General features: G+C 38.7%; 2 protein-coding genes across 2 annotated transcripts; one reads left to right on the top strand and one right to left on the bottom strand.

Moving 5' to 3' along the window:
- Nucleotides 1-16,460: 16,460 nt before the first annotated feature.
- LOC104110488 (UPF0481 protein At3g47200-like) lies at nucleotides 16,461-17,963 on the bottom strand. Its single transcript, XM_009620000.4, has one exon. The coding sequence runs from the start codon at nucleotides 17,961-17,963 to the stop codon at nucleotides 16,461-16,463; it is 1,503 nt and encodes a 500-aa protein (XP_009618295.4).
- Nucleotides 17,964-23,555: 5,592 nt separating this feature from the next.
- Nucleotides 23,556-23,951, top strand: LOC138903174 (uncharacterized). Its single transcript, XM_070191100.1, has one exon. It carries the CDS (start codon nucleotides 23,556-23,558, stop codon nucleotides 23,949-23,951), a length of 396 nt encoding a protein of 131 aa, XP_070047201.1.
- The last annotated feature ends 730 nt before the right edge of the window (nucleotides 23,952-24,681 follow it).

Here is a 24,681-nt window from a genome sequence, read left to right as displayed (position 1 = left end):
ATCGCCGTACCGAATTGGAGCTTGTCTTTTGAGCTCATGTGTGACGCAAGTGATGTGGCGGTCGGAGCAATTTTGGGGCAACGCATCAATAAAATTTTCCATCTGGTCTACTATGCTAGTAAGACCATGAACGATGCTCAAGTCAATTACACGGTGGCCGAAAAAGAGCTCCTTGCTATTGTCTTTGTTATGGAGAAGTTCTGCCCATACTTGATGGGTACAAAGGTGATTTTCTACACCGATCATACGGCGCTTCAGTACGTAATGAGCAAAAAGGATTCAAAGGTGAGGTTAATGCGGTGGGTGCTTTTATTGCAAGAGTTTGATCTAGAAATCCAAGACCGCAAAGGCAGTGAAAACCAAGTGACAGACCACTTGTCTTGCTTGGAAGAGGAGGGGAGGCCATATGACGGCCTTGAGATTAATGAATCCTTCCCCGACGAGCAGCTTCTAGCCATTTAAATGGCCGAGATGCCATGGTTCGCTGACTTAGCAAATTATCTTATAAGTGGTATTTTACCGAATGAGTTCTCTTCAAATCAAAGAAAGAAGCTCAAACGGGATTGCCTTGACTAGTATTGGGATGAACCGTATCTCTTCCGTATTTGTATTGATGGTGTGATTCGGCGATGTGTGCCGAAGGAAGAGCAAGTGGAAATTCTTGAGGCTTGCCACTCTTCATCATATGGTGGTCACCATGGTGGAGCGAGAACGATGGCAAAAGTGTTAAGTTATGGATTCTATTGGCCTACCCTCTACAAGGACGCTAGTGATCTCGTCAAGCGTTGTGATGAATGTCAAAGGGCCGGTGGGATTTCTAAAAAAAATGAGATGCCCCTCACCACCATCTTGGAAATTGACATTTTTGATGTGTGGGGCATTGATTTCATGGGACCGTTCGGAAGCTCTTATGGGAATACCTACATTTTGGTAGCTGTGGATTATGTGTCAAAATGGTTTGAGGCCGTTGCTCTACCCAACAACGAAGCTAGAAGTGTGGTGGCATTTTGAAAAAGAACATCTTCATAAGGTTTGGTACTCCAAGGGCCATTATAAGTAATGGTGGATCGCACTTTTGCAACAAAGCTTTTGATACCTTACTCACCAAGTATGGTGTCACTCACAATGTCACGGCCCCCTATCACCCCCAAGCAAGCGAACAAGTGGAAGTCTCCAACCGGGAGATCAAGAGTATTTTGTCAAAGACATTGAATGCCAACCGAACAGATAAAGAAACTTGATGAAGCTCTATAGGCCTATAGGACGGCTTACAAAACACCGATTGGGATGTCTCCATACCGGTTGGGATGTCTCCATACCGGTTGGTGTTCAGGAAAGCTTGTCACCTTCCGGTGAAACTTGAGCACAAGGCTATGTAGGCATTGAAGAAGCTAAATCTTGAGTGGGATGTCGCCGCCAACTTAAGGGTGACACAATTGAATGAACTTGATGAATTCCGTTACCATGCTTATACAAGTTCTTCCTTATACAAGGAGAAGATGAAGTACCTCCATGACAAGTATATTCAGAACAAGGAGTTCAAAGAAGGTGATCTTGTGTTATTGTTCAATTCTCGATTACGGATGTTTTCGGAAAAGTTAAAGTCTAAATGGAGTGGCCCGTTTGAAGTTGTGAGTGTGACACCCTTTGGTGCATTAGACTTGAAGAATAAAAATGATGAAGTGTTTAGAGTCAATGGTCACCGGGTGAAGCATTATCTTGGAAAAGTTGATGATGGCCACGTCGTAACATTAATTCATTTCAAGTGATTGATGATATCCTGCGTCATGCTGCGATGTTAAATCAGGCACTTCTTGGGAGTCAACCCATGTTTCTTTTTATTCTTCTTTTTCTTCTTTTTAGATAGGTTTTGTTTTGTGCTAACTGGTTTTGAAGTGAATTGCAAGACTGAGTGTCCTTTGCAGGAATTGTGCTTGAAAAATTGGCTAAAAGTTGAAAAAGTGCAGACCTCACATTTATTGTGCGGACCGCACAATCTTGCATGCCACAGCAGAAAGGAGTTTGCGGCCGCACAATTCTTGTTGCGGCCGCACAACTGGAGATCAGAAATTGCAAACTCTCTGAAGTTGTGCATGTCAGAGAAATGGCCAAAGTGCGGCCACACAAGGAAAGGTGCGGTCCGCACAAATATCTGCGGCTGCACTCAAAAATGTGCAGACCGCAGATCATCAAAAGGGTAATTTGTAACAGGTAAAGGAGTGCGGACCGCACATAAAATTGTGCGGCCGCAATCATCTCTTGACTTTTTGCCCTAACCGGTCAACTATAAATAGTAGCCTTCTCACTATTGTTGAGACTTTATGAACTCTGAACAATTAACACAAAGGCTAACACAGTAAACTCAATTGATTCACGCAACTAACACTCATTTCATCATCTTTGATTCTTCCTTAGCATCACTACATTATCGGTATGTTCAATTCATCTTTAAATTTTTCAATTTTCTTAATTTTGTTCATAATTAGTTTAGTTATTTATAGGCCTAATGTCAAATTCATCATCATGTGAGCTTAAATTTGTGTGGGTAACTTCCTATTTGCTATTTGGGGATGGGTAAACTGTGTATCCTGTCTAGATTGCTACTACCATTTCTAAATTATGCGTGAATTAGAAACTCTAAGTTCAGTGTCGTCTAATTTTGAATTCTGCAGCCACACATGAAATTGTGCGATCCGCCAATCCTTAGTTTTTAGGGCAAGTCTGTGCATTCAATATGCGGACCACACTCAAAATTGTGCGGTCCACAGAAAATGATCTGCGACGGCAGAAAATTTTGTGCGACTGCAGATCCAAACTTCAGAGAACTGTTATTACTGAGCCTGGAATTGTGCGACCGCACTCACAATTGTGCGGTCTGCATAAGGCAGTCTACAGCCGCACTCATAATTGTGCGGACCATACTTTCACCTCTTGCCCACTGTTTTATCTACAACTGTTTTATAGTTTGTGTTTGAACTTTAACTGACTCATGTTGCTATGTATTGCAGAAAATTGTTAGATCAAGAGGACGTGGTGATACTTCCAAAGGGAGGGGTAAACCCTCCCGAGGCCGAGGCAGGGGTACCCTACCACTCGCCGTGCAAAAAATGATTAGTAAGAAGGCAACAGTAGGGAAGCATCGGAGGGCGACTCAGTGCAAAGACAGCATGTTGTGCCATCACAGCCACAGCTGCCCCAGGACAGATTCCAACTAAAAGATGATTATACCTCTTCTGAGAGTACTTCTGAGGGATCGGAAGGGAACAGTCAGGCTACGGAGCCCTCATCTACTCAGGCCCCCGCCGCACTAGTCACAATTGATGATGATGCTGGTATTCCGAATAACGGTCGGGGGGGAATACCAGAGTTGCAGGCCTGGAAAGGTCAAAGAAGAAGGAAGTTTGGGAAGATAGGTTTTTGAGCCTGACTCCATTCAACAGGTTCCAAAAGTGGCGGCAGCAGAGATCGCTCACTCTTGAGCGGCAGTTTGTGTTGAAAGATCTGGATAGATATAACCCGAATATGTTAAGACAATTTTGGAAAAGAAAAGGGTGGAAATGGTTCACGAAAAGCATATTGGATGCTAAGAAGCACTACGGCAATGTGGCGCACATTAAAAAGGAGACTAAGGTGCGGAACTTAAAAGTACTATTTGATTAGACCACCCTGAACACTTATTTAGGGCTCGAGGATATGGAGCCGGTGCAGTATTTAGAGAAGTTCGCAATGGGTGATGCAGCTTTCCCTTGGCTAGCTGAAATACTAGCAGCTCCAGGACCACCACCAACATGGATCACCGTAGGGGTTCCTATTCTGCGGAACACCCTCAACTTTGAAGCAAAAGGGTGGCAAACATTTGTATGCAGTCTCACAGACCCTAGCCGGAATGAAAACAATCTTCCAATCCCCCGGGCAGTCTTAGTGGCATCTATCATGGCCGGGTACCCAATTAATGTGGGTGCCATCATGTCGGCCAACATGTCTCTGGTTGGCAGGCAGGGCAAAAGCTTCAATCCATATCCCAACACAATCACAGAGTATCTCACGGATACGGGGGTGGCGCCCAAGAGATTTGATACGAAGGTAAGGGCTAAGCAGACCTTCTCTTGGTACTCTCTGAAGGACCCAAGGAACCCGAAAAAAAAGGGTAAGTCGACTACTACCGTAGGCCAGTCTGATGATCCATCGGTGGTAGTTGCAGATTCTGCTGCTATGCCTTCTGCAGCTTCCGTGCCTTCCACAGTAGTCGGGCCTTCCACCGAGCCAGCTGCCATGCCCCCACCTCCATCTTCTAGACCATCAACATCAGTATCAGTGCCTTCCTCCTCCACATATCCACTCACTGCACTGCGAGTCTCCCAGACATTGGCGAGTCTCAACAACTGGATGTAGATAGCTACTGCAAAGCTGTCTGACATATCTAGTATCATTGCAGCTCAGTCTTCTACTCCAGCAGCACCACAGGTTCCTTCATCAGTGGAGGAAACATTTAAAAAGATCTTGAACAATCATAAGACCATCATGGATACATTGGTGGCACATGGGGGAGCTATTGAGGAGTAGGGTAAACAAGTGAAGAAGATGAGGAAATCACAAACCTCAAGAAAATCAGTGGATAAGTTGAGAAAAGAGGTGATCAAGATAGCAGCAGCTAGTGATCTCCCATTTGACTTATTGATGGAGACATATCCATCAGTACCAGCAGACCCAGCAGCACCATCAGCACCAGTGGCACCACCTGGCCAGTCTGACGAGCCAGACCTTGCAGTCTATACTACTGAGGAGGTGCTTCAGATGTTCACCAACCTCGTTACTCCCCAAGCAGAGGATGATGAGATCCAGTTGGAGCAGCCTGAGGGTGGTGATGCTGCCACTCACATTGAGACCACATAGGGAGTTCTCTTTACTCTCCTCCCTCCCTTATTTTGATTTTTGTTAAGCATTGAGGACAATGCTTATTTTTATTCAGGGGGTGGTCCATTTTAATTTGATATGACATTGGCCTGTAATAACTATACTACTATCTTTATTTTCTTTTTCATTATGTATCTCCCTCTCTATTGATGTATATATTCTCTTTCTCATTCTCGGCTTGTATATTCATTTATCCTCTCTATTAATGTATATATTCTCTTTCTCATTCTCGGCTTGTATATTCGTTTTTGCTTTCAGTACTTACTTCATAGCTTCTTTATTTTGTTTCTTAGTAGTTTAGCTTTTTATTTACTTTAATAGCTTCTTGTTGATTTGGTAGCTTCTTTTTATGTTTAAGTGATCAATAAGCCTTTGGTTTTCTTAATGCCACGGTTCTTTCCAAATGTGGTTTTTGTGTTAACGGGGTCGCTCTTCCTAACGATGGATGGCGTGACAACCTTCTTAAGGGATTGAGTCTGTTTTTGATGATTAGGTAAAAATAGTAGTAATAATGAATAAAAGGGTCACGTATGCTTCACTTGGTACCAACACACTTAACTACACGCTTATAGTTGAAAATAAGTTCTTGGAAAGAAATGGCTCTAGTTAGTGACCTTGTGACTATTGTGTTGATTTAGGCAATCATTGAATGGTTTAGTTGAACCATTAGCGATTTTCAAACTTGAATACGGTTGTTGTGGGCCCTCGCCTCTATCCTCTTTAACAATCCAGCTGTGTGAGAGAAGAGATATTTTGTTACAAGTCTAAGTACCCATGCGGATGATCTAGAACTTGTCCCGAATGTGTTTCTAGGCGAAATTCTAAGTTTTGCTTGGCTTGAGAAGTGATTGTAGGCTCTCCTTGACCCGTTTTGAAAATTTTCATGGCCCACCAATGATGTTATCCCTAGTAAATCCTTTTGAACCTAAAGCCTTTCTCATTTGATAACCTTGTTACAAGCCTTTACCTATTTTATAGTGAACCTCTCTTGGCACCCGAGCTTTCCTTAACACTCATGATAAGCAATTGGCGAAAACATAAGTTTGGGGGAGAAATGACGAGTTTGAAAGTGGTATCAAGGTAGAAAAAAGAGAAAAGAAATAAAGAAAAGGAAAGGCAAAGAAAAAGAAAGAAAGAACAAAAGAAAAACATAAAAATAAAGTGAATAAATTGAAGAGTTGAAGGGATTCAAATAAAAGCAAAAGTGCAAAGCATGGAGAAAACAAAGAAGGATAAAAATGAACATCATGACCAAGAAAGAGTGATGTTCTTTCTTTTTAGTTCTTTATTTAGTCTTGTTACTTACTGAGTTGGTTGTACTCACGCTACACCCTGCACCTTGTGTGCAGATCCAGGTGCTTCCGGTCACGGCGATTACTGAGTTGTGGAGTTTGGATTTTCGGAGACTATCGAGGTAGCTGCTTGGCGTTTCGCAGACCTTGTCTCTCCTTCCCTATCTTTCCACTCATTGTATTTAGTTTCAGACTATCATAGACAGTATTTTCCAGACTTGTGATGTATAAATGCTCATATACTCTGTGACACCCCGATAGTTGGGAACTTCCGCATTGTGTTTTGGGTTTCCATCCTGTTTATGAGAACTTTTATTGCTCAAACTGCTTTAATTCATTTTCTGTTAAAAGTGTTGGAAATATTTTTAAATGTCAGCTTGCCTAGTACCATAATAGGCGCCATCACGACAGGTTAGAATTTTTGGGTCGTGACATCCGGGAATACGCCCAAGTCCAAAATTACCATCCCGACCTCACGGAACCATCAAAACTCTGTTCCGGGGTCGAATTCATCAAAAGTCAAACTTGGTCAACTCTTCCAACTTAAAGCTTAAATCATGAAATTCCTTCTTCCAAATCGATTTCGAATAACCTGAAAACCAAAACCGACGATTCACATAAGTTATAATACATCATATATAGCTACTCAAGCATGATCGTTACAAGCATACTAGGGAGTAGCACAAAGTTAGAGTTATAAGTGATCTTATAAAAGTACATTTAGGTATCATTGTTACAGGTTTTGGTGGGAAACGGTGAATTCGATTAATACTGCTCCGTTTGATCCATTTGCTTGTGAATGTTCACAAATATGCTTAGTATATTACTAACCATTTCACCATTAAATTACTTATGCTTGCATTAAGTTGGTGTTGTTACTTTATATTTGAGGGTAATCTAGTTCAAAAGCTAGTCTAAATAGGAGTAACTTATTTCCTACATAAAAGGGATCATATACATGCATTTTAAGAAACTGAAGGTTAAATATGTCGAATCAAATATTACAAGGACCAACAATTTACTAATAGTTGAGGTACAAAAATTGTTATTATTCCTAAATATAATATTCACTTTTACTGTTCTTAGTATACTTTTTCTCTAATGTTAGTCCTAAATTTATAGGCTTTTCGGATACTTAGAGTGAAATGGTACGTATGTTAGATATCTTTTGCATTTTACTACCCAAAGAGTTTTCTATGGTATCAAGTCTCGTATATTCCCTTAGGCCTTATCTGCAAATCTTTTTCTGTTCTATACTTAAAAATAAAACAACTCATGATGTTTTACTGTAAGAAATGAAGAACTAGCATTGCTTTTTGTAAGTGTCCCTTATCTAGTTATCTTTGAGAAGTACATAGTCCAAAGTATCAGTCACTTAAACAACCTCTTCATAAGAATGAGATTGGTTCTCGATTAATTAGGAAGATTAATATTGTCAATTGGTGCAATAGCCTTTTGTAGTCTTGAGTATATCAAACATCAGGAATAGTTATTACTCCATCTGTTTAATTTTATGTTATATGATTCGGATGTGAGATAATTGTTTGTGTTAAATTCAAATATAAAATCTTTAAGTTTATTAAAACAAAAATTTATATATCTAAAAACTATATAAAAAACACTTTCAGTTAGAATTGTTAACTCAAAATATTCAAAAGTACGATTTGATTAGACCACCCTGAACACTTATTTAGTGCTCGAGGATATGGAGCCGGTGCAGTATTTAGCTGAGATACTAGCAGCTCCAGGACCACCACCACCATGGATTACAGCAGGGGTTCCTATTCTGCGGAACACCCTCAACTTTGAAGCAAAAGGGTGGCAAACATTTGTATGCAGTCTCATAGACCCTAGCCGGAATGAAAACAATCTTCCAATCCCTCGGGCAGTCTTAGTGGCATCTATCATGACCGGGTACCCAATTAATGTGGGTGCCATCATGTCGGCCAACATGTCTCTGGTTGGCAGGCAGGTCAAAAGCTCCAATCCATATCCCAACACTATCACGGAGTATCTCACGGATACGGGGGTGGAGCCCAAGAGATTTGATACGAAGGTAAGGGCTAAGCAGACCTTCTCTTGGTACTCTCTGAAGGACCCAAGGAATCCGAAAAATAAGGGTAAGTCGACTACTACCGTAGGCCAGTCTGATGATCCATCGGTGGTAGTTGCAGATTCTGTTGCTATGCCTTCTGCAGCTTCCGTGCCTTCCACAGTAGCCGGGCCTTCCACCGAGCCAACTTCCATGCCCCCACCTCCATCTTCTAGACCATTAACATCAGTATCAGTGTCTTCCTCCTCCACATATCCACTCACTGCACTGCGAGTCTCCCAGACATTGGCGAGTCTCAACAACTGGATGTAGACAGCTACTGCAAAGCTGTCTGACATATCCAGTATCGTTGCAGCACAGTCTTCTACCCCAGCAGCACCACAGGTTCCTCCGTCAGTGGAGGAAACATTTAAAAAGATCTTGGACAATCATAAGACCATCATGGATACATTAGTGGCACATGGGGGAGCTATTGAGGAGTTGGGTAAACAAGTGAAGAAGATGAGGAAATCACAAACCTCAAGAAAATCAGTGGATAAGTTGAGAAAAGAGGTGATCAAGATAGCAGCAGCTAGTGATCTCCCATTTGACTTATTGATGGAGACAGATCCATCAGTACCAGCAGACCCAGCAGCACCATCAGCACCAGTGGCACCACCTGGCCAGTCTGACGAGCCAGACCTTGCAATCTATACTATTGAGGAGGTGCTTCAGATGTTCACCAACCCCGTTACTCCCCAAGCAGAGGATGATGAGATCCAGTTGGAGCAGCCTGAGGGTGGTGATGCTGCCACTCACATTGAGACCACATAGGGAGTTCTCTTTACTCTCTTCCCTCCCTTATTTTAATTTTTGTTAAGCATTGAGAACAATTCTTATTCTTATTCAGGGGGTGGTCCATTTTAATTTGATATGACATTGGCCTGTAATAACTATACTACTATCTTTATTTTCTTTTTCATTATGTATCTCCCTCTCTATTGATGTATATATTCTCTTTCTCATTCTTGGCTTGTATATTCATTTATCCTCTCTATTAATGTATATATTCTCTTTCTCATTCTCGGCTTGTATATTCGTTTTTGCTTTCAGTAGTTACTTCATAGCTTCTTTATTTTGTTTCTTAGTAGTATAGCTTTTTATTTACTTTAATAGCTTCTTGTTGATTTGGTAGCATCTTTTTATGTTTGAGTGATCAATAAGCCTTTGATTTTCTTAATGCCACAGTTCTTTCCAAATGTGGTTTTTTGTGTTAAGCGGGTCGCTCTTCCCAACGATGGATGGCGTGACAACCTTCTTAAGGGATTGAGTCTGTTTTTGATGATTAGGTAAAAATAGTAGTAATAATGAATAAAAGGGTCAAGTATGCTTCACTTGGTACCAACACACTTAACTACACGCTTATAGTTGAAAACAAGTTCTTGGAAAGAAATGGCTCTAGTTAGTGATCTTCTGACTCTTGTGTTGACTTAGGCAATTATCGAATGGTTTAGTTGAACCATTAGCGATTTTCAAACTTGAATACGGTTGTTGTGGGCCCTCGCCTCTATGCTCTTTAACAATCCAGCTGTGTGAGAGGTGAGATATTTTGTTACAAGTCCAAGTACCCATGCGGATGGTCTAGAACTTGCCCCGAATGTATTTCTAGGCGAAATTCTAAGTTTTGCTTGGCTTGAGAAGTGATTGTAGGCTCTCCTTGACCCGTTTTGAAAATTTTCATGGCCCACCAATGATGTTATCCCTAGTAAATCCTTTTGAGCCTAAAGCCTTTCTCATTTGATAACCTTGTTACAAGCCTTTACCCATTTTATAGTGAACCTCTCTTGGCACCCGAGCTTTCCTTAACACTCATGATAAGCAATTGGCGAAAACATAAGTTTGGGGGAGAAACGAGGAGTTTGAAAGTGGTATCAAGGTACAAAAAAGAGAAAAGAAATAAAGAAAAGGAAAGGCAAAGAAAAAGAAAGAAAGAACAAAAGAAAAACATAAAAATAAAGTGAATAAATTGAAGAGTTGAAGGGATTCAAATAAAAGCAAAAGTGCAAAGCATGGAGAAAACAAAGAAGGAGAAAAATGAACATCATGACCAAGAAAGAGTGATGTTCTCTCTAGTTCCCCTAAGGAAAAAGAAAGTGACTCAAAGAGTCGGCAAAGCATGAGCCAAAAAGAGAAAATGGAGTGCTTAAGGAAAGATGAACCTGATCTATTCCAACATTTCCTACCTTAGTCCAAAAGTTTTCATTACATGCCGAAAAAGCCCTATGTGATTTCAAGCCGAGTGAGCTTACATTAGTGGTGATTTAGATGAGGGACAAGCATATGGTACTTAGAGTCGTACTTGTGACATTCTTTTGAGAGTGATGAGCGAACTTTTCACAAATCATTGAATTGAGTGTTACATTCTTAAGTGAGATGAGCTAACAGAGAGTATAGGAGGAGGAGTATGGGATCCACAGTGACCTACATAAAAGTGCAAACTTTCTTGATGAGTAAAGTCAACTCTTGATGCTCAAGTGTCACATTAGAGCTATTTGTGCTTTAACTTTCAAAACATTACCTTGTTGATGATTCATGAGTGTGTGGGTAATTGTTGGTCCCAATTGATGTGTGTTTGATTCACCTTAGCTTAGCTGGAATAACTCTTTTCTTGTGGAGGTGGGAATTACCTTATTTGCTTGAGGACAAGCAAAAGCTTAAGTATGGAGGAGTTGATAAGTGGGGATTTTGACTACTTATTTGCGCCTTTTGACTTTCATTTTAGTTCAAAAATGCTTAAATGTATTCCCGAATACTGATGAAATATGCTTACTTGCAAGAGTATTGGAAAATGAGCCAAGGTGATGAAATTCAACTCAAGAAGGAGTGATTTTGAACAAGGACAAAAATCAAGAAAAAAGGCTAAAGTGCGGACCGCAGAATTCTGTATGCGACCGCAGAACAAGAAGAAAATTTGACAGTGCTGCAATGCAAAGTGCGGACCACACAATAATTGTGCGGCCGCAGAAGTCAAGGTTCACAGAGTTGAGATTTCAAGACAATCAAGATCTGCGGACCGCACTATAATTGAGAGGCCACAGAAATCAAATGTGCGGCCACACCCAGAATTGTACGGCCCGCAGAACTCAAGATATACGGCCGCACTCAGAATTGTGCGGTCCGTAGAATTCAAGAAGTACGGCCGCAGTTCAGAATTGTGCAGCCGCAGAAACACTCTTGTCAAGAGTTGCAGTAAAGTCGGGACCGCACACAAAATTGTGCGGCCGCAGATCCTCCGAAAGGGCAATTTTATCCGAAAATTTCAGCTTTGTATAAATAGACGACTTTCACGAAATTAGGGCAAGTTTTGAATATTAAAAGTACTGTAGCCATTTTTCCTTACTTCTTTAGGCAACCTTAGCTCATATTGGTGATTTAATATTGGATTTTCATCTTTTAATCTTGCAATATGAATTTTAGCATCTTTTCTTCTTTATTTTCTTCTTTACCCAATATGAGTATCTAAATTTTTAGCTAGGGTTGTGGCCCAACCCTAGTGTGGGTGCCTAATGTGTGTTTGATTTAGGGCTTGTTTATGGTTGGGTGTGTAATATTTAGCCTAGTTCTTGCTATAATTGTAGAATTAATTATTGCAAATATTGATTCAAGCATATTTGACTTAGTCTCTACTTGAGAAAGAGAGACTTAGTCTAGGAAACCTTGGCTAACAAGAAATTGGGATGAATTCAAGAAATTGATAGTTTCAGCTAAAGGGTTAAATCTAGAGATAGTAAAACCCGACTTGAGCATCTATCAACTGTTTTGTGCATTACCCATTTGGACTTGAGAAAGCCAAATTGGACAAAACCACTTTATTACCGAGAGGTATTAAGTGGGTAATTATGTGTTGATTGCTATAATACACCCCGACCAACAAAACCTACTCTAAACCCCACAACTCGTTAGGCAAACACCTAGGTTGAAGTTACAGCCCTAGGTCTTTTACATACTTGAAAAACAACACCAAAAATATTATTCTCTAGCTTTACATTTGAGAATTGCAAACTTTAGCGTTATTTTAAAAGTAGAATCAAAACAGAGTTTGTGGAAGTGCAATCTAGATACTTCACGTACTTATTCCGAATATATACCTAATCCCATCTACGCTCCTTGTGAATTCGATCCCGACTCCTTGTTGGGTATTATTATTGCAATCGACCACTTCAAACCCCGAATAGAGGTGTGATTTGGGCGAGATTATTGGGGTAGTCGGTTCGGGTCCTGAGAGATTTCAGAATGAAATGAGACACTTAGTCTCAAGGTTAAAAGATTAAGTTGAAATAATTGACCGGATGTTTATCTATGAGCAAACGACTCCAGAATGGAGTTTCGATGGTTCCTCTAGCTCCGTTGGGTTATTTTGGACTGAAGAGCGTATCCGAATTGTGATTTGGAGGTCCGTAGTGGAATTAGGCTTGAAATGGTAAAAGTTGAAATTTTTGAAATGTTTGACCGGTTGTGGACCTCTTGATATCGGAGTCGGATTTTGATTCCGGAAGTTGGAATAGGTCTGTAATGTCAAATGTGACTTGTGTGAAAAATTTGGGGTCAATCGGACGTGTTTTGATAGGTTTCGGCGTCGTTTGTAGAAGTTGAATTTCCTTAGTTTCAATAGGCTTGAATTGGGATGTGATTCCTATTTTTGAAGTTGTTTGATGTGATTTGAGGGCTCGACTAAGTTCGTATGAGATCTTAGGACTTGTTGGTATGTTTGGTTGAGGTTTCGGGGGCCTCGGGTTGATTCTGGATGATTAACAGATCAAAAGTTGAAGTTGAGTGATGGCTGAAGATGGACCTTTGCTGCTGTAACCGCACCTGCGGTGCTTTGATCGCAGGTGTGGGCTGGCTTGTGCAGGTGCGAGATTGGAGAGGAGTGTGCTCCGCACCTGCGGGAAGCGGAAGGCGCGGAGGTGCAATAGGGAGTTCTGCATCTGCATGACCGCAAATGCGGCAGGAGGACCGCAGAAGTGGAAGTGGGAAGATGAGCTGGGACCGCAAAAGCGAGTCCGCAGAAGCGGAGTGAGGGACCGCAGGAGCGGAATGAGCCGCAGATGCGTATGTGATGTCACTTCTGCAACGCTGCAGAAGCGGTTAAGTGTCCGCAGAAGCGGAAAGCCTAGGCAGATTATTAAAACAAGGGTTTGCAATTTTGGCTTTATTTCAAACATTTCAAGCACGGTTTGGGTGATTCTTTAGAGGACTTTTGTGGGGTTTCTTGAGGTAAGTTCCCTGTGTTCATTTTTTATCAATAATCTTTCTTACCCATTGACTTTCCCACCTAGTTGGTATGTATTTAAGGTGTAAATTTGGGAGTTTGAGGCTAGGGATTTGGAGAGTTTGATTTAGGGATTTGGGTGACGCGCGTGTGGGCGTGCACCGTATGAATTGAGACTTGGTCAAATTTCTTGGAACTGTGTAGTTGAATAATCTGTTGTTATACGTACATTCTCCATGTATTAGAGAAATTAAACCACAAATCATGTTAGAAATCATTTTTCGACTATGTGTTGGCATTGTAGGGACCCATAGAGGTCGTGTACATGTTGAATTATTTGTTAAATTATTGTTTTGTACTAAGTCACAGTTTTACTTGTATATTATATCTCAGTCTCTATTGTTCCTTGTTGATAGATTATATCATTTCTGTTGGGGCTGATTTTCATGATTACTGAGAGCCCGAGAGACTGGAGAGATTGATAATTGAGTGAGGCCGAAGGCCTGATTGTGAGATATTTATACTATAGCACGTGAGTTATCCGTGCGGATCCAGATATTATACTATATCATGTATGTTGTTCGTACAACATGTGAGTTGTCTGTGTGAATTATAGCGCTTGGTTTGAAGGACCCCCTCCGGAGTCTGTACACACTCCCAGTGAGCTCACGTGTCTACTGAGTGCGACTGCCGAGTGCTGAGTGAATGGGAGGGCTAAGTGACTGTGGCCCTGAGAGGATGCAATTGATTTCATTATTGTTGCACTTAGCTTCCATGTATCACTGTCTTGAAATTTCTGAAAGATATTACACTTTGTTTTACTTAAACTTGTCACGAAGTAACTGTTTTGACCTAATTTGTCGAACTTGATAGCATGCCTACCTTCCTATGTTAAAATCACTGTAATTGAACTATAACCGTGAATCTCGTCACTACTTTTAGTTCTATATTTAGTCTTGTTACTTACTGAGTTGGTTGTACTCACGCTATACCCTGCACCTTGTATGCAGATCCAGGTGCTTCCGGTCACGGCGATTACTGAGTTGTGGAGTTTGGATTTTCGGAGACTATCGAGGTAGCTGCTTGGCGTTTCGCAGACCTTGTCTCTCCTTCCCTATCTTTCCACTCATTGTATTTAGTTTCAGACTATCATAGACAGTATTTCCCAGACTTGTGATGTATAAATGCTCATATATTCTGTGACACCCCGATAGTTGGGAACTTCCGCATTGTGTTTTGGGTTTCCATCCTGTTTATGAGAACTTTTATTGCTCAAACTGTTTTAATTCATTTTCTGTTAAAAGTGTTGGAAATATTTTTAAATATCGGTTGGCCTAGTACCATGATAGGCGCCATCACGACAGGTTAGGATTTTTGGGTCGTGACATCCGGGAATACGCCCAAGTCCAAAATCACCATCCCGACCTCACGGAACCATCAAAACTCTGTTCCGGGGTCGAATTCATCAAAAGTCAAACTTGGTCAACTCTTCCAACTTAAAGCTTAAATCATGAAATTCCTTCTTCCAAATCGATTTCGAATAACCTGAAAACCAAAACCGACGATTCACATAAGTTATAATACATCATACATAGCTACTCATGCCTGATCGTTACAAGCATACTAGGGAGTAGCACAAAGTTAGAGTTATAAGTGATCTTATAAAAGTACATTTAGGTATCATTGTTACAGGTTTTGGTGGGAAACGGTGAATTCGATTAATACTGCTCCGTTTGATCCATTTGCTTGTGAATGTTCACAAATATGCTTAGTATATTACTAACCATTTCACCATTAAATTACTTATGCTTGCATTAAGTTGGTGTTGTTACTTTATATTTGAGGGTAATCTAGTTCAAAAGCTAGTCTAAATAGGAGTAACTTATTTCCTACATAAAAGGGATCATATACATGCATTTTAAGAAACTGAAGGTTAAATATGTCGAATCAAATATTACAAGGACCAACAATTTACTAATAGTTGAGGTACAAAAATTGTTATTATTCCTAAATATAATATTCACTTTTACTGTTCTTAGTATACTTTTTCTCTAATGTTAGTCCTAAATTTATAGGCTTTTCGGATACTTAGAGTGAAATGGTACGTATGTTAGATATCTTTTGCATTTTACTTCCCAAAGAGTTTTCTATGGTATCAAGTCTCGTATATTCCCTTAGGCCTTATCTGCAAATCTTTTTCTGTTCTATACTTAAAAATAAAACAACTCATGATGTTTTACTGTAAGAAATGAAGAACTAGCATTGCTTTTTGTAAGTGTCCCTTATCTAGTTATCTTTGAGAAGTACATAGTCCAAAGTATCAGTCACTTAAACAACCTCTTCATAAGAATGAGATTGATTCTCGATTAATTAGGAAGATTAATATTGTTAATTGGTGCAATAACCTTTTGTAGTCTTGAGTATATCAAACATCATGAATAGTTATTACTCCATCTGTTTCATTGTATGTTATATGATTCGGATGTGAGATAATTATTTGTGTAAAATTCAAATATAAAATCTTTAAGTTTTTTAAAACAAAAATTTATATATCTAAAAACTACATAAAAAACACTATCAGTTAGAATTGTTAACTCAAAATATTCAAAAAAATAATAATCAAATAAAAAAAATTTTACACTCCAAATAGTAATTGTGTCACATATAACAGTAATAGAGGGAGTATTTTTTTATTTTGTCATTCGAAGGTCTTAATTATGATCCAATACCATTCAAATGCTTCAATTTCAAAGTAGTAAACTTACACAAATAAAGTATACAAAAACAAATTAGTACTACTTTGTATACATAAACCAGAGTACAAAGATCGATCACCATCATAGCAGTAAGGTAGAAATGATGAATTCAACAAACATGACATTTATTATTTTCTGCAGGAAAAAAAGGAGCTGGTTGGTTTTGAATCCTATTAGATTAGTACGTAGCTACATTATTTTGGTGGTTCTGCAAATTTGACCTGGAAAGCTGCTAGAACTGTATCAGCTACTTGTAAAAGAATGAGAAAAATTGCTGCAATAAATGCAACAACAGTCCATGGGCTATCAAAATGAGTGTTTTTCCACTCAGCAACCCATACTTTTCCTTTGTTATTGTAATGATTCTCAATTTTGTGTTTCACATCAATAAAGGCATGAGGATTTGGCACCAAATCTGTTGCTATCTCATTGAAGAGATTTGCTACTTCTTGATCACTTCCAAGAAAGTTTAATAGTATACCTTTTGATCTCAGCTCCTTCACATCTTCAGCATGATCAATTAGTGAATCCATCAGGCAAAGATAAGATGTAACTCCAAAGTCATCTGGTGTATCGGGGCATGCCTCGTATGCAACTAAGTTTAATAGCTCCGACTTGGTTGAATCATCTATGGTTATAGGTGGAAGTGTTAAAAGAGCTGAGAAACGGAATGAATTGAACTTAATATCTGAAAGACAACGTCTCTTTCCACACTCGAAATGGATTCCTGCTCTGCTCAGCTCCCTAGCTGAACGATACGAGCACCACTCACCCCTTAGATAGCATCCGCCTTCTGAGAAAGCATTCGGGTCTATGAGTTGTGCTCTTAATATCTCGAGGAGATGAGCAGGAATCTGATTTTTTGAGGTTTCTTCTTGGGTAAGGGAAGGCTTTTCTCTTTCAGAAATCTTGCCAAAGAAATCAAGAAATAAATACTTGATATTTTGAATTAATCCATGGCTTTGAAGAGGCTTTGCATGTGCACTCGAGATGAACGTTTTAATCATCTCCATTCCTTCATCTTTCTTGAACCTACAGCTCATTAACACATGCAGGACTTCAAAAGGTAACTGATTTTCAAGTAAGAAAAGATCACGACGAATGAAAGCTATATCATGGCTCTTCATCTGCAGCTGCTTATAGTTTCTTGTGACAAGGCAGTGAATATATTGGAGAATGAAACAGCCATCCAAGAACATCATCTTTGCAAATTCCTCGTCGTTGTAATCTTTAATTGAGTCCTTAGCATAGCAGTCCCTAGCACTGGGCACAATGTCCTTGACCCTTGTGTAAAGCACATCAATAGATACTGATTTTTCTTTGCTACTTTCTTTAGCAAACTGATTTGCCAGTAATACCTTGTACTTTTCCATAGGTTGAAGCTTGGATTTTTCGTGGTGAAATGGACCGATTGCGACCACAAGAGGCTCATAGCACCTTCTGTTTGCTTCATTCTCGCGATGCATTTTGGGGACCATCTGTATCTTTGGCTTCTCAGAAGAGCCAATGGCAGGGGAATTCTCCACAGAACATAGCCATTTTCTCTCATTTTCACTGATTTCATGAGAAGTTGAGTTTGATTCTTGATGGAATGTAATGCTCCATTCTTCTGGATTAATATCAGCAAACTTTTCATTACCGACGTTCCAACCTTCTTCTCTAGTAACCTTAGTTCCTTTAGCAGATTGTTTATCCATCTTCTCTTTATAAATTTTAAAATTGTTGAGCACTAACATATGCATTTAAACTTAGTTATAGGGCTAGTGAAAGAATAAAGGCTTTCTTTTACTTTAGGATAGGTGATTTCTCTTCATTGTCAAGTCAGGTATTTGCACATGCTTTTTCTTTACAAATAGTCAGGAAAACAAAAAGAGAGAAAAAGAGCAAGAATTTTCCATCTTTGATCATTCCAAACAGCAAGCTTCCAGCTCTCACTTTAATTCCTGGCACTTTAAAATATTCTTAGGCCATAGACTGTACAACTTGGTCTTTTTTGAGGAACACATTTTCCCTGGTATGATACTACTTACTTAATTGCACTCTCATACAGTAAAAGAATCCATTTATATATGTCCTTCAACAACTTCGTCTCTCCCACACTGTGCAGATAACCATAAATTCTGACAAGGAAATTAAAAAAAACTACACTAAAAATTTTCTTTATGTATATACATAAAAGAATTATCTATATACATATATAGGCAATTTTTCGACAAAGGGGATTTAATTGAACTTGTTTCACCGTACATAGCTCCGCCACTGTTCCCACATTGTCAATATTTTCTCCGTCACTTCATTAACCTCATCAGCTCTCTCAATTCCATTCAGATTCACAACTTAAAAGCAGTGTTTTAAAAAGTGTGGGCGCAAGGCGAGACGTTTTACATATGTCTCAACGAATTTTTAATATTTTATAAAATAATATAATTGCAGTAAATATTTTTAAATAGGTAAAATTGGATAAAAATTGAAGAAAGATATAAATAATTAAAAGATATATATAGATGTGTTCCATCCCCACAAAAAGCTAGTCAAAATAATTCATTATATGCTATTTACAAGCACAAATAATTTGAGTGGAAAAGAATTAAGTTTTCTACACGGAGAAACTAAAAGGATAACCTGTAATTTGAACTTTGAACTTATTGCTATAGAGTAGAATTGGGTGTTCTTTGTATTTAGGAAAAAAAATTGACTTTTCATTCTTTTGGGAGATGGTAGGAGACTAACGGATAAGATAAAGAGTTGGGAGAGACCATAAATTGGGTTTCTAGCAACAAGAAAAAGGTCTTGAGTTTTAAATTTAATGTTTTAGTTTATTTTAAAACTTTTAAGTAATAACACGCTGACTTTTGAGAATTTAGGTATTATATAAAAGAATTTCTAGACAATAAATTGCGTCGAGAAAATAAAATCAAGACCGAAAAATATCGCAACAATTATAGTATTTTATTTCAAATGATATGAGTGTACAATCTCTATGAATTCTCTAATTCTTCTTTCCAACAATAAATATATTCAAGGGCCTTTGAGCTTGATCTTGAATATGTAGTTGTCGCCACGAATGATGATCTTGTTCTTGAGCTTTAGCTTGATTGCTTGAACTTGACCTTGATTTGTTCTTCGTTCTTGAGCTTGAACTTGATTTGTTCTTCGTTCTTGAGCTTGAACTTGATTTCTTGAACTTGAACTTGAAGCTTGAAATTTGTGGAGGAATTTGCAGCGTTTGATCCACGAGCTCTTTCTTGCTTCTTGTTATCACTTCTGGTGGTCTTTTCTGGGTTATGAAGACCTCTATTTATAGTTGTGGAAGGGAGGAGTTGTGATAAGAACAAACTCTTTCTGACCAATCAAATTGAAGTGTGACATGGTCGCATTTGATTGGCCAGAACATGTCGCTTGCACACGTGGCGTGATTTTATTAGTCTTTTAATGTGACTTGGCATGCCTTATCATTTTAACACATGGCATGGTGCCACGTCATTTGACACGTGGCACCCAACTGGGCCTCTAGGAAGATGACATCTTGGGCTTAATTAAGTGGGCTCATCACTTTAGCCCAATTAAATGAACTAGCCCAATGGATTAAGGCTTATTTATTTAATCCATATATATTGGGCTTATAATTAATCCAATTATATTAGTCCAATAAATTTATTTGAACTGATATATCTTGAATTTTAAAATATAGTCCTAATTATTTTACGGATTTAATTCCAATAAAATTTATATACTTACAAATGCACCCTACTTCAAGACTCGTCAAGATGTTTAAACTTTTGAAGACTAGGCTTGAAGTATTTAGGTAACAAATGTCTTTATTTATTTTAACCATTTTTGCAAACATCCAATTTATCTTCACGTAAAAAGATTAATTGAAAAGAATCTAAACTATAACTTTGAGATTCTAATTCAAATTTACATGAGATATTACTGAAAGAATCAAAAATATGATTTACTTCTTGCCTTCCTAATTAGATGGACTTCTGAGACTTTGCCCCTTACTACTTTTGGCCTTATACGATTTTGTCAAAATCCGTAAGTGTCCAAATTGGTTAGAAGCCTTCTGCTTGTAGCTTTTTTTATTAGAATTGAATTAGGAGAGCAAGTCCATGTTGGACTCTAAAAATCTCTACTCCCATATCGCAATTAACCCATCAACTGGCATCTTTGGAGAATCTATAAATAGGGATGTGCCTTCCCTTCAATTGGCATCAGTCGCAGCTCGCAAGCCTATCCAAGTGAATCGTTGTCAGTTACTGTTATTATTATTATTATTATTTTGCATTTTTTTTTCTTTTTTTTTCTTTTTGTAGGTCAAACGAGAAGGATGTGTTCTTGTTTAACGAGATGATCCATGCATGAGGAAGACAATCTTAGGGTGTGAGGGGATGGGTACTCATCCTTGCCCAAATATCGGAGAGATTACTCTTAATGTGGCTCGACTATCGGACAGATTACTCTCCATGTGCCCCGACTATTGGAGAGATTACTCTCAATGTGGCCCGACTATCGGAGAGATTACTCTCAATGTGGCCCGACTATCATAGAGATTACTCTCAATGCACCCCGACTATCGGAGAGACTACTCTCAATGTAGCTTGACTAATAGAGAGATTACTCTCAATTTGCCCTGACTATTAGAGAGATTACTCTTAACTACCCGGACAATAGCATAATTAGTAGCTACGTACGGACTCTCGTCACCTCATGCACACGTAGCCCCCACAAATAGAAGCACATTTTAATTCAATTTACATATGGGGTTAATTCCCTCTTACAAGGTTAGAAAAGAGACTTACCTCGCCTCAAAGCCTACTTTCCGTTCCAAGATTGTGCCCAAACCCTCAACTCGGTGCCAAACGACTAGAAACTAGTCAAATATTATATAAAATAATCAATACATGTTTAAAAATTCATATCCTAACTATCAAAGTGATTTCCCAAGCCTATTTGAAGAATCCCTAAAATTCACCCCCGGGCCCACGTGCCCGGATTCTGGAAAAGTTTGAAGAAAATTGTTACCCATAACCTCATGAACTCAAATATATGATTTTTACTAAATTCTATAACCAATTTCGTGGTTAAAACCCATTTTTATCAAAACCTAGGTTTTTCATCTAAACCCTTGATTTCACCAATTTTTACATATTAATCTACCCATAATCTATGTATTTAACCCATGTTGTGTAGAAATTACTTACCTCAAAGTGCTAGGTGAAATCCCCCTTCCAAGAGCTCCAAAAAACCGCCCAAGAGATGAAAGAAAATGAGCTAAATGGCCTAAGTCCCGCATTTAATAAGGTTGTGTACAGGTCGCAGATGACGCATTTGCGACACCTGGTTCGCAAATGCGACAAACTCATCGCTAATGCGAACCTGGGCTCCCACTGCCAAGGTCGTAAATGCGACCAAGGGGTCGCAAATGCAACCAAAGTGTCGCAAATGCGAACACTGCCCAGCTCAGGCTTCTTCGCAATTGTGAAGCCTTCCTCGCAAATGCGAAGTTCGCAAATGCGAACAAATTCACGCATTTGCGAGACCTGCAACAACTGCCAAGAAACACCAGAAAAATTGAAGTTTTTCTCATCCTCCCGAACGTCCGAAACTCACCCGATCCCTCGGGGCTCCACACCAAACATCCACACAAGTATAAAAACATCATACAAACTCGTTCGAGCGATCGAAACACTGAAATAACATCAAAAATCACGAATCGAGCGCCAAAACGCATGGATTAACTCATGAACTCTAAAACTTCTAAAAATACTTCTGCGCGTCCGATTCATATCAAATAAACTCGGAATGACATCAAAATTGTCATGCAAGTCTTAAATGACATTACGGGCGTACTCCAACTTCCAGAACCAGAATCCGAACCCGAGATCAAAAGTCCACCCTCGGTCAAACATTATAAAAAACTTCAAATTTTGATTTTTTGCCTAATAACCCCAAAATAACCTACGGACTTCCAAATCCACTTTCGGATGCGCCCCTAAGTCAAGAATCACCATACAGAGCTATTGCCAGGATCAAAATCCCATATTGACGTCTAAAATGTAAATATCCACTTCAACCCAAACTTATGAAATTCACCCAAAATGCAACTTTCACTATTAGGCATCGAAAGGCTCCCGGGTCATCCAAAACTAGATCCAAACATACGCCCAAGTACGAAATCATTATACGAACCTATTGGAGTCGTCAAATCCCAATTTCGAGGTCATTTACTCAAAACATTGACCGAAGTCAAACTTAACCTTTTAAGGCCGACTTAAGGAACCAAGTATTCCGATTTCAGCCCGAACCCTTCCAAATCCTGAACTAACCATCCCCGCAAGTCATAAAAGAGTAAAAGCACGTACGGAGAGTCTTATTTAGGGGAGCGGGGGTTCGAAAAAGCAAAATGACCTGTCGAGTCGTTACTTAACTGTTTATTAATTCTGTAATCGAGAGAGGCGAAAGAAATAATATAGTTAATTGTAATATTGATAGATGTTAATATTTATTCAATAACATATATCTCTTTGATGTTATAACTAATTTTATACTTATTTGTAATCGAGAGAGGCGAATATTGTAATAATCAGTTATAACAACTAGGGTAACCGAAAGGGACTTACTAACAAGAGCATGTTCTAGTTCTTTAGTATTACTATTTTGAAGATTAATTTGTATAACCTATAGGAGTGCAATTAATAATTCAACTTGAGTAATAATATATATTTGTAATCGTGAGAGGCATTTATACATATTAGAGAAATAGAAGTTGAAGAATAATAATTCTACTATATAGTAGAAATATTAAGTAAAGTCAGGATCCCAACATCTTTTTATTAAATTTGTGAAAAACAAAATATTTTCTATTGCTTTATTCGTGCATTTTTAGTTAGTTAATTCACAACTTAACTCTTTTTTATTTTCTCAAATAGTAATTAAAACAAGAAACGTCTGTAGAATAGATAAACCAATCTCTGTGGGTTTGACATCTTTCTATACTATTATTTGACAGAGTACGAGTTAGAATTTTATATACGCTAGACACTCGTCAAATTTTTGGCGCCGTTGCCGGGGATTGTCAAAGTCTACTACAGATTAATTTTTTTACTACTAATTTGAGATTTTATTTTATTATCTAATTATTTTAACTTTTGTGCAAAACTTTCAGGAAGTGTATGACCCGTTCCTCCTCAAGAGAACTAGTTGAATACGATCCTGAAATTGAAAAATTCGTGCGGTTGTTGCGAAAAGTACAGGTTTCAGGATCTCAATTTTCTTCACAAGAACAAATGGAGAACAGCGAACTTAACAACAACCAACTTCAGACACATCAAGTAGAAAAACAATTTTATGAGGTAGCACCGCGTTGTGATAGAATACTCAGAGATTATGCAAGGCCAAATCATTTTGAAGAAGAATCAAGTGTAAGGAGACCACCAATTGCAGCAAATAACTTTGCAATTCGCACAGGCTTGATTCAAACTATTCAACAGTCATGTCAATTTACCGGAGATGCAAGTGAAGATCCTCACACCCATCTAATTGGTTTTCTTGAATTAGTTGAAACTTGCAGGTATAATGGAGTCACAACAGATGTTATCAGGTTGCGGCTTTTTCCTTTTTCATTAAAAGGTGAAGCCAAAACATGGTTGCAAAGCCTGCCAAGAGGTTCCATTACAACATGAGACCAAATGACCCAAATATTTCTTAATAATTATTTTTCACCTGCAAAAACAATTAAAATGAAGCAAGAAATCAATAATTTTATGCAGACAAATACTTAATTTGTGTACCAGGCATGGAAAAGATTAGCAACAATGTTAAAAAAATGCCCACATCATGGTATCCAAGACCCTGACATTTTATATACTTTCTATCATAGTAATGACCCGACCAGACATTTTGATCTTTAGAATGTTGTTCGGCGATTTAAGGCCTTGAGTAGCTTCACTTCAGGTATTATGACTTGTATGTGTGGTCAGAATTAAATTTCGATAAGTTCGGAGTTGATTTAGAAAGAAAATTCTAATTTCGGAAGCTTTAAGTTGGAAGAATTGACTGAGGTTGACTTTTGACTAAATGACTTACGAATCGGAATTTGAAGGTTCCAATAGGTTCGTATGATGATTTTGGTCTTAGGAGCGTGTTTGGATGTCGATTTGGAGGTCCGTAGGTCAGTTTAGCGTCAATTGGCGAAAGTTGGAAATTGGATGATTTTGGAAAGTTTGACCGGAAGTGAACTTTTTCATATCGGGGTCGGATTCCGATCCCGTAAGTGGGATAAGTCTGTAATGTCAATTATGACTTGTGTGCAAAATTTGAGGTCAATCAGACTTGATTTGATAGGTTTCGGCGTCGAATATAGAAGTTTGAAGTTATAAAGTTTATTAAGCTTGAATTGGGGTGCAATTCGTG

The sequence above is a fragment of the Nicotiana tomentosiformis genome, chromosome 12, assembly GCF_000390325.3.
Source record: "Nicotiana tomentosiformis chromosome 12, ASM39032v3, whole genome shotgun sequence".
NCBI classification, from domain to species: domain Eukaryota; kingdom Viridiplantae; phylum Streptophyta; class Magnoliopsida; order Solanales; family Solanaceae; genus Nicotiana; species Nicotiana tomentosiformis.
Note: the sequence above shows the minus strand (reverse complement) of the source record. Positions and strands in the feature narration are given on the sequence as shown.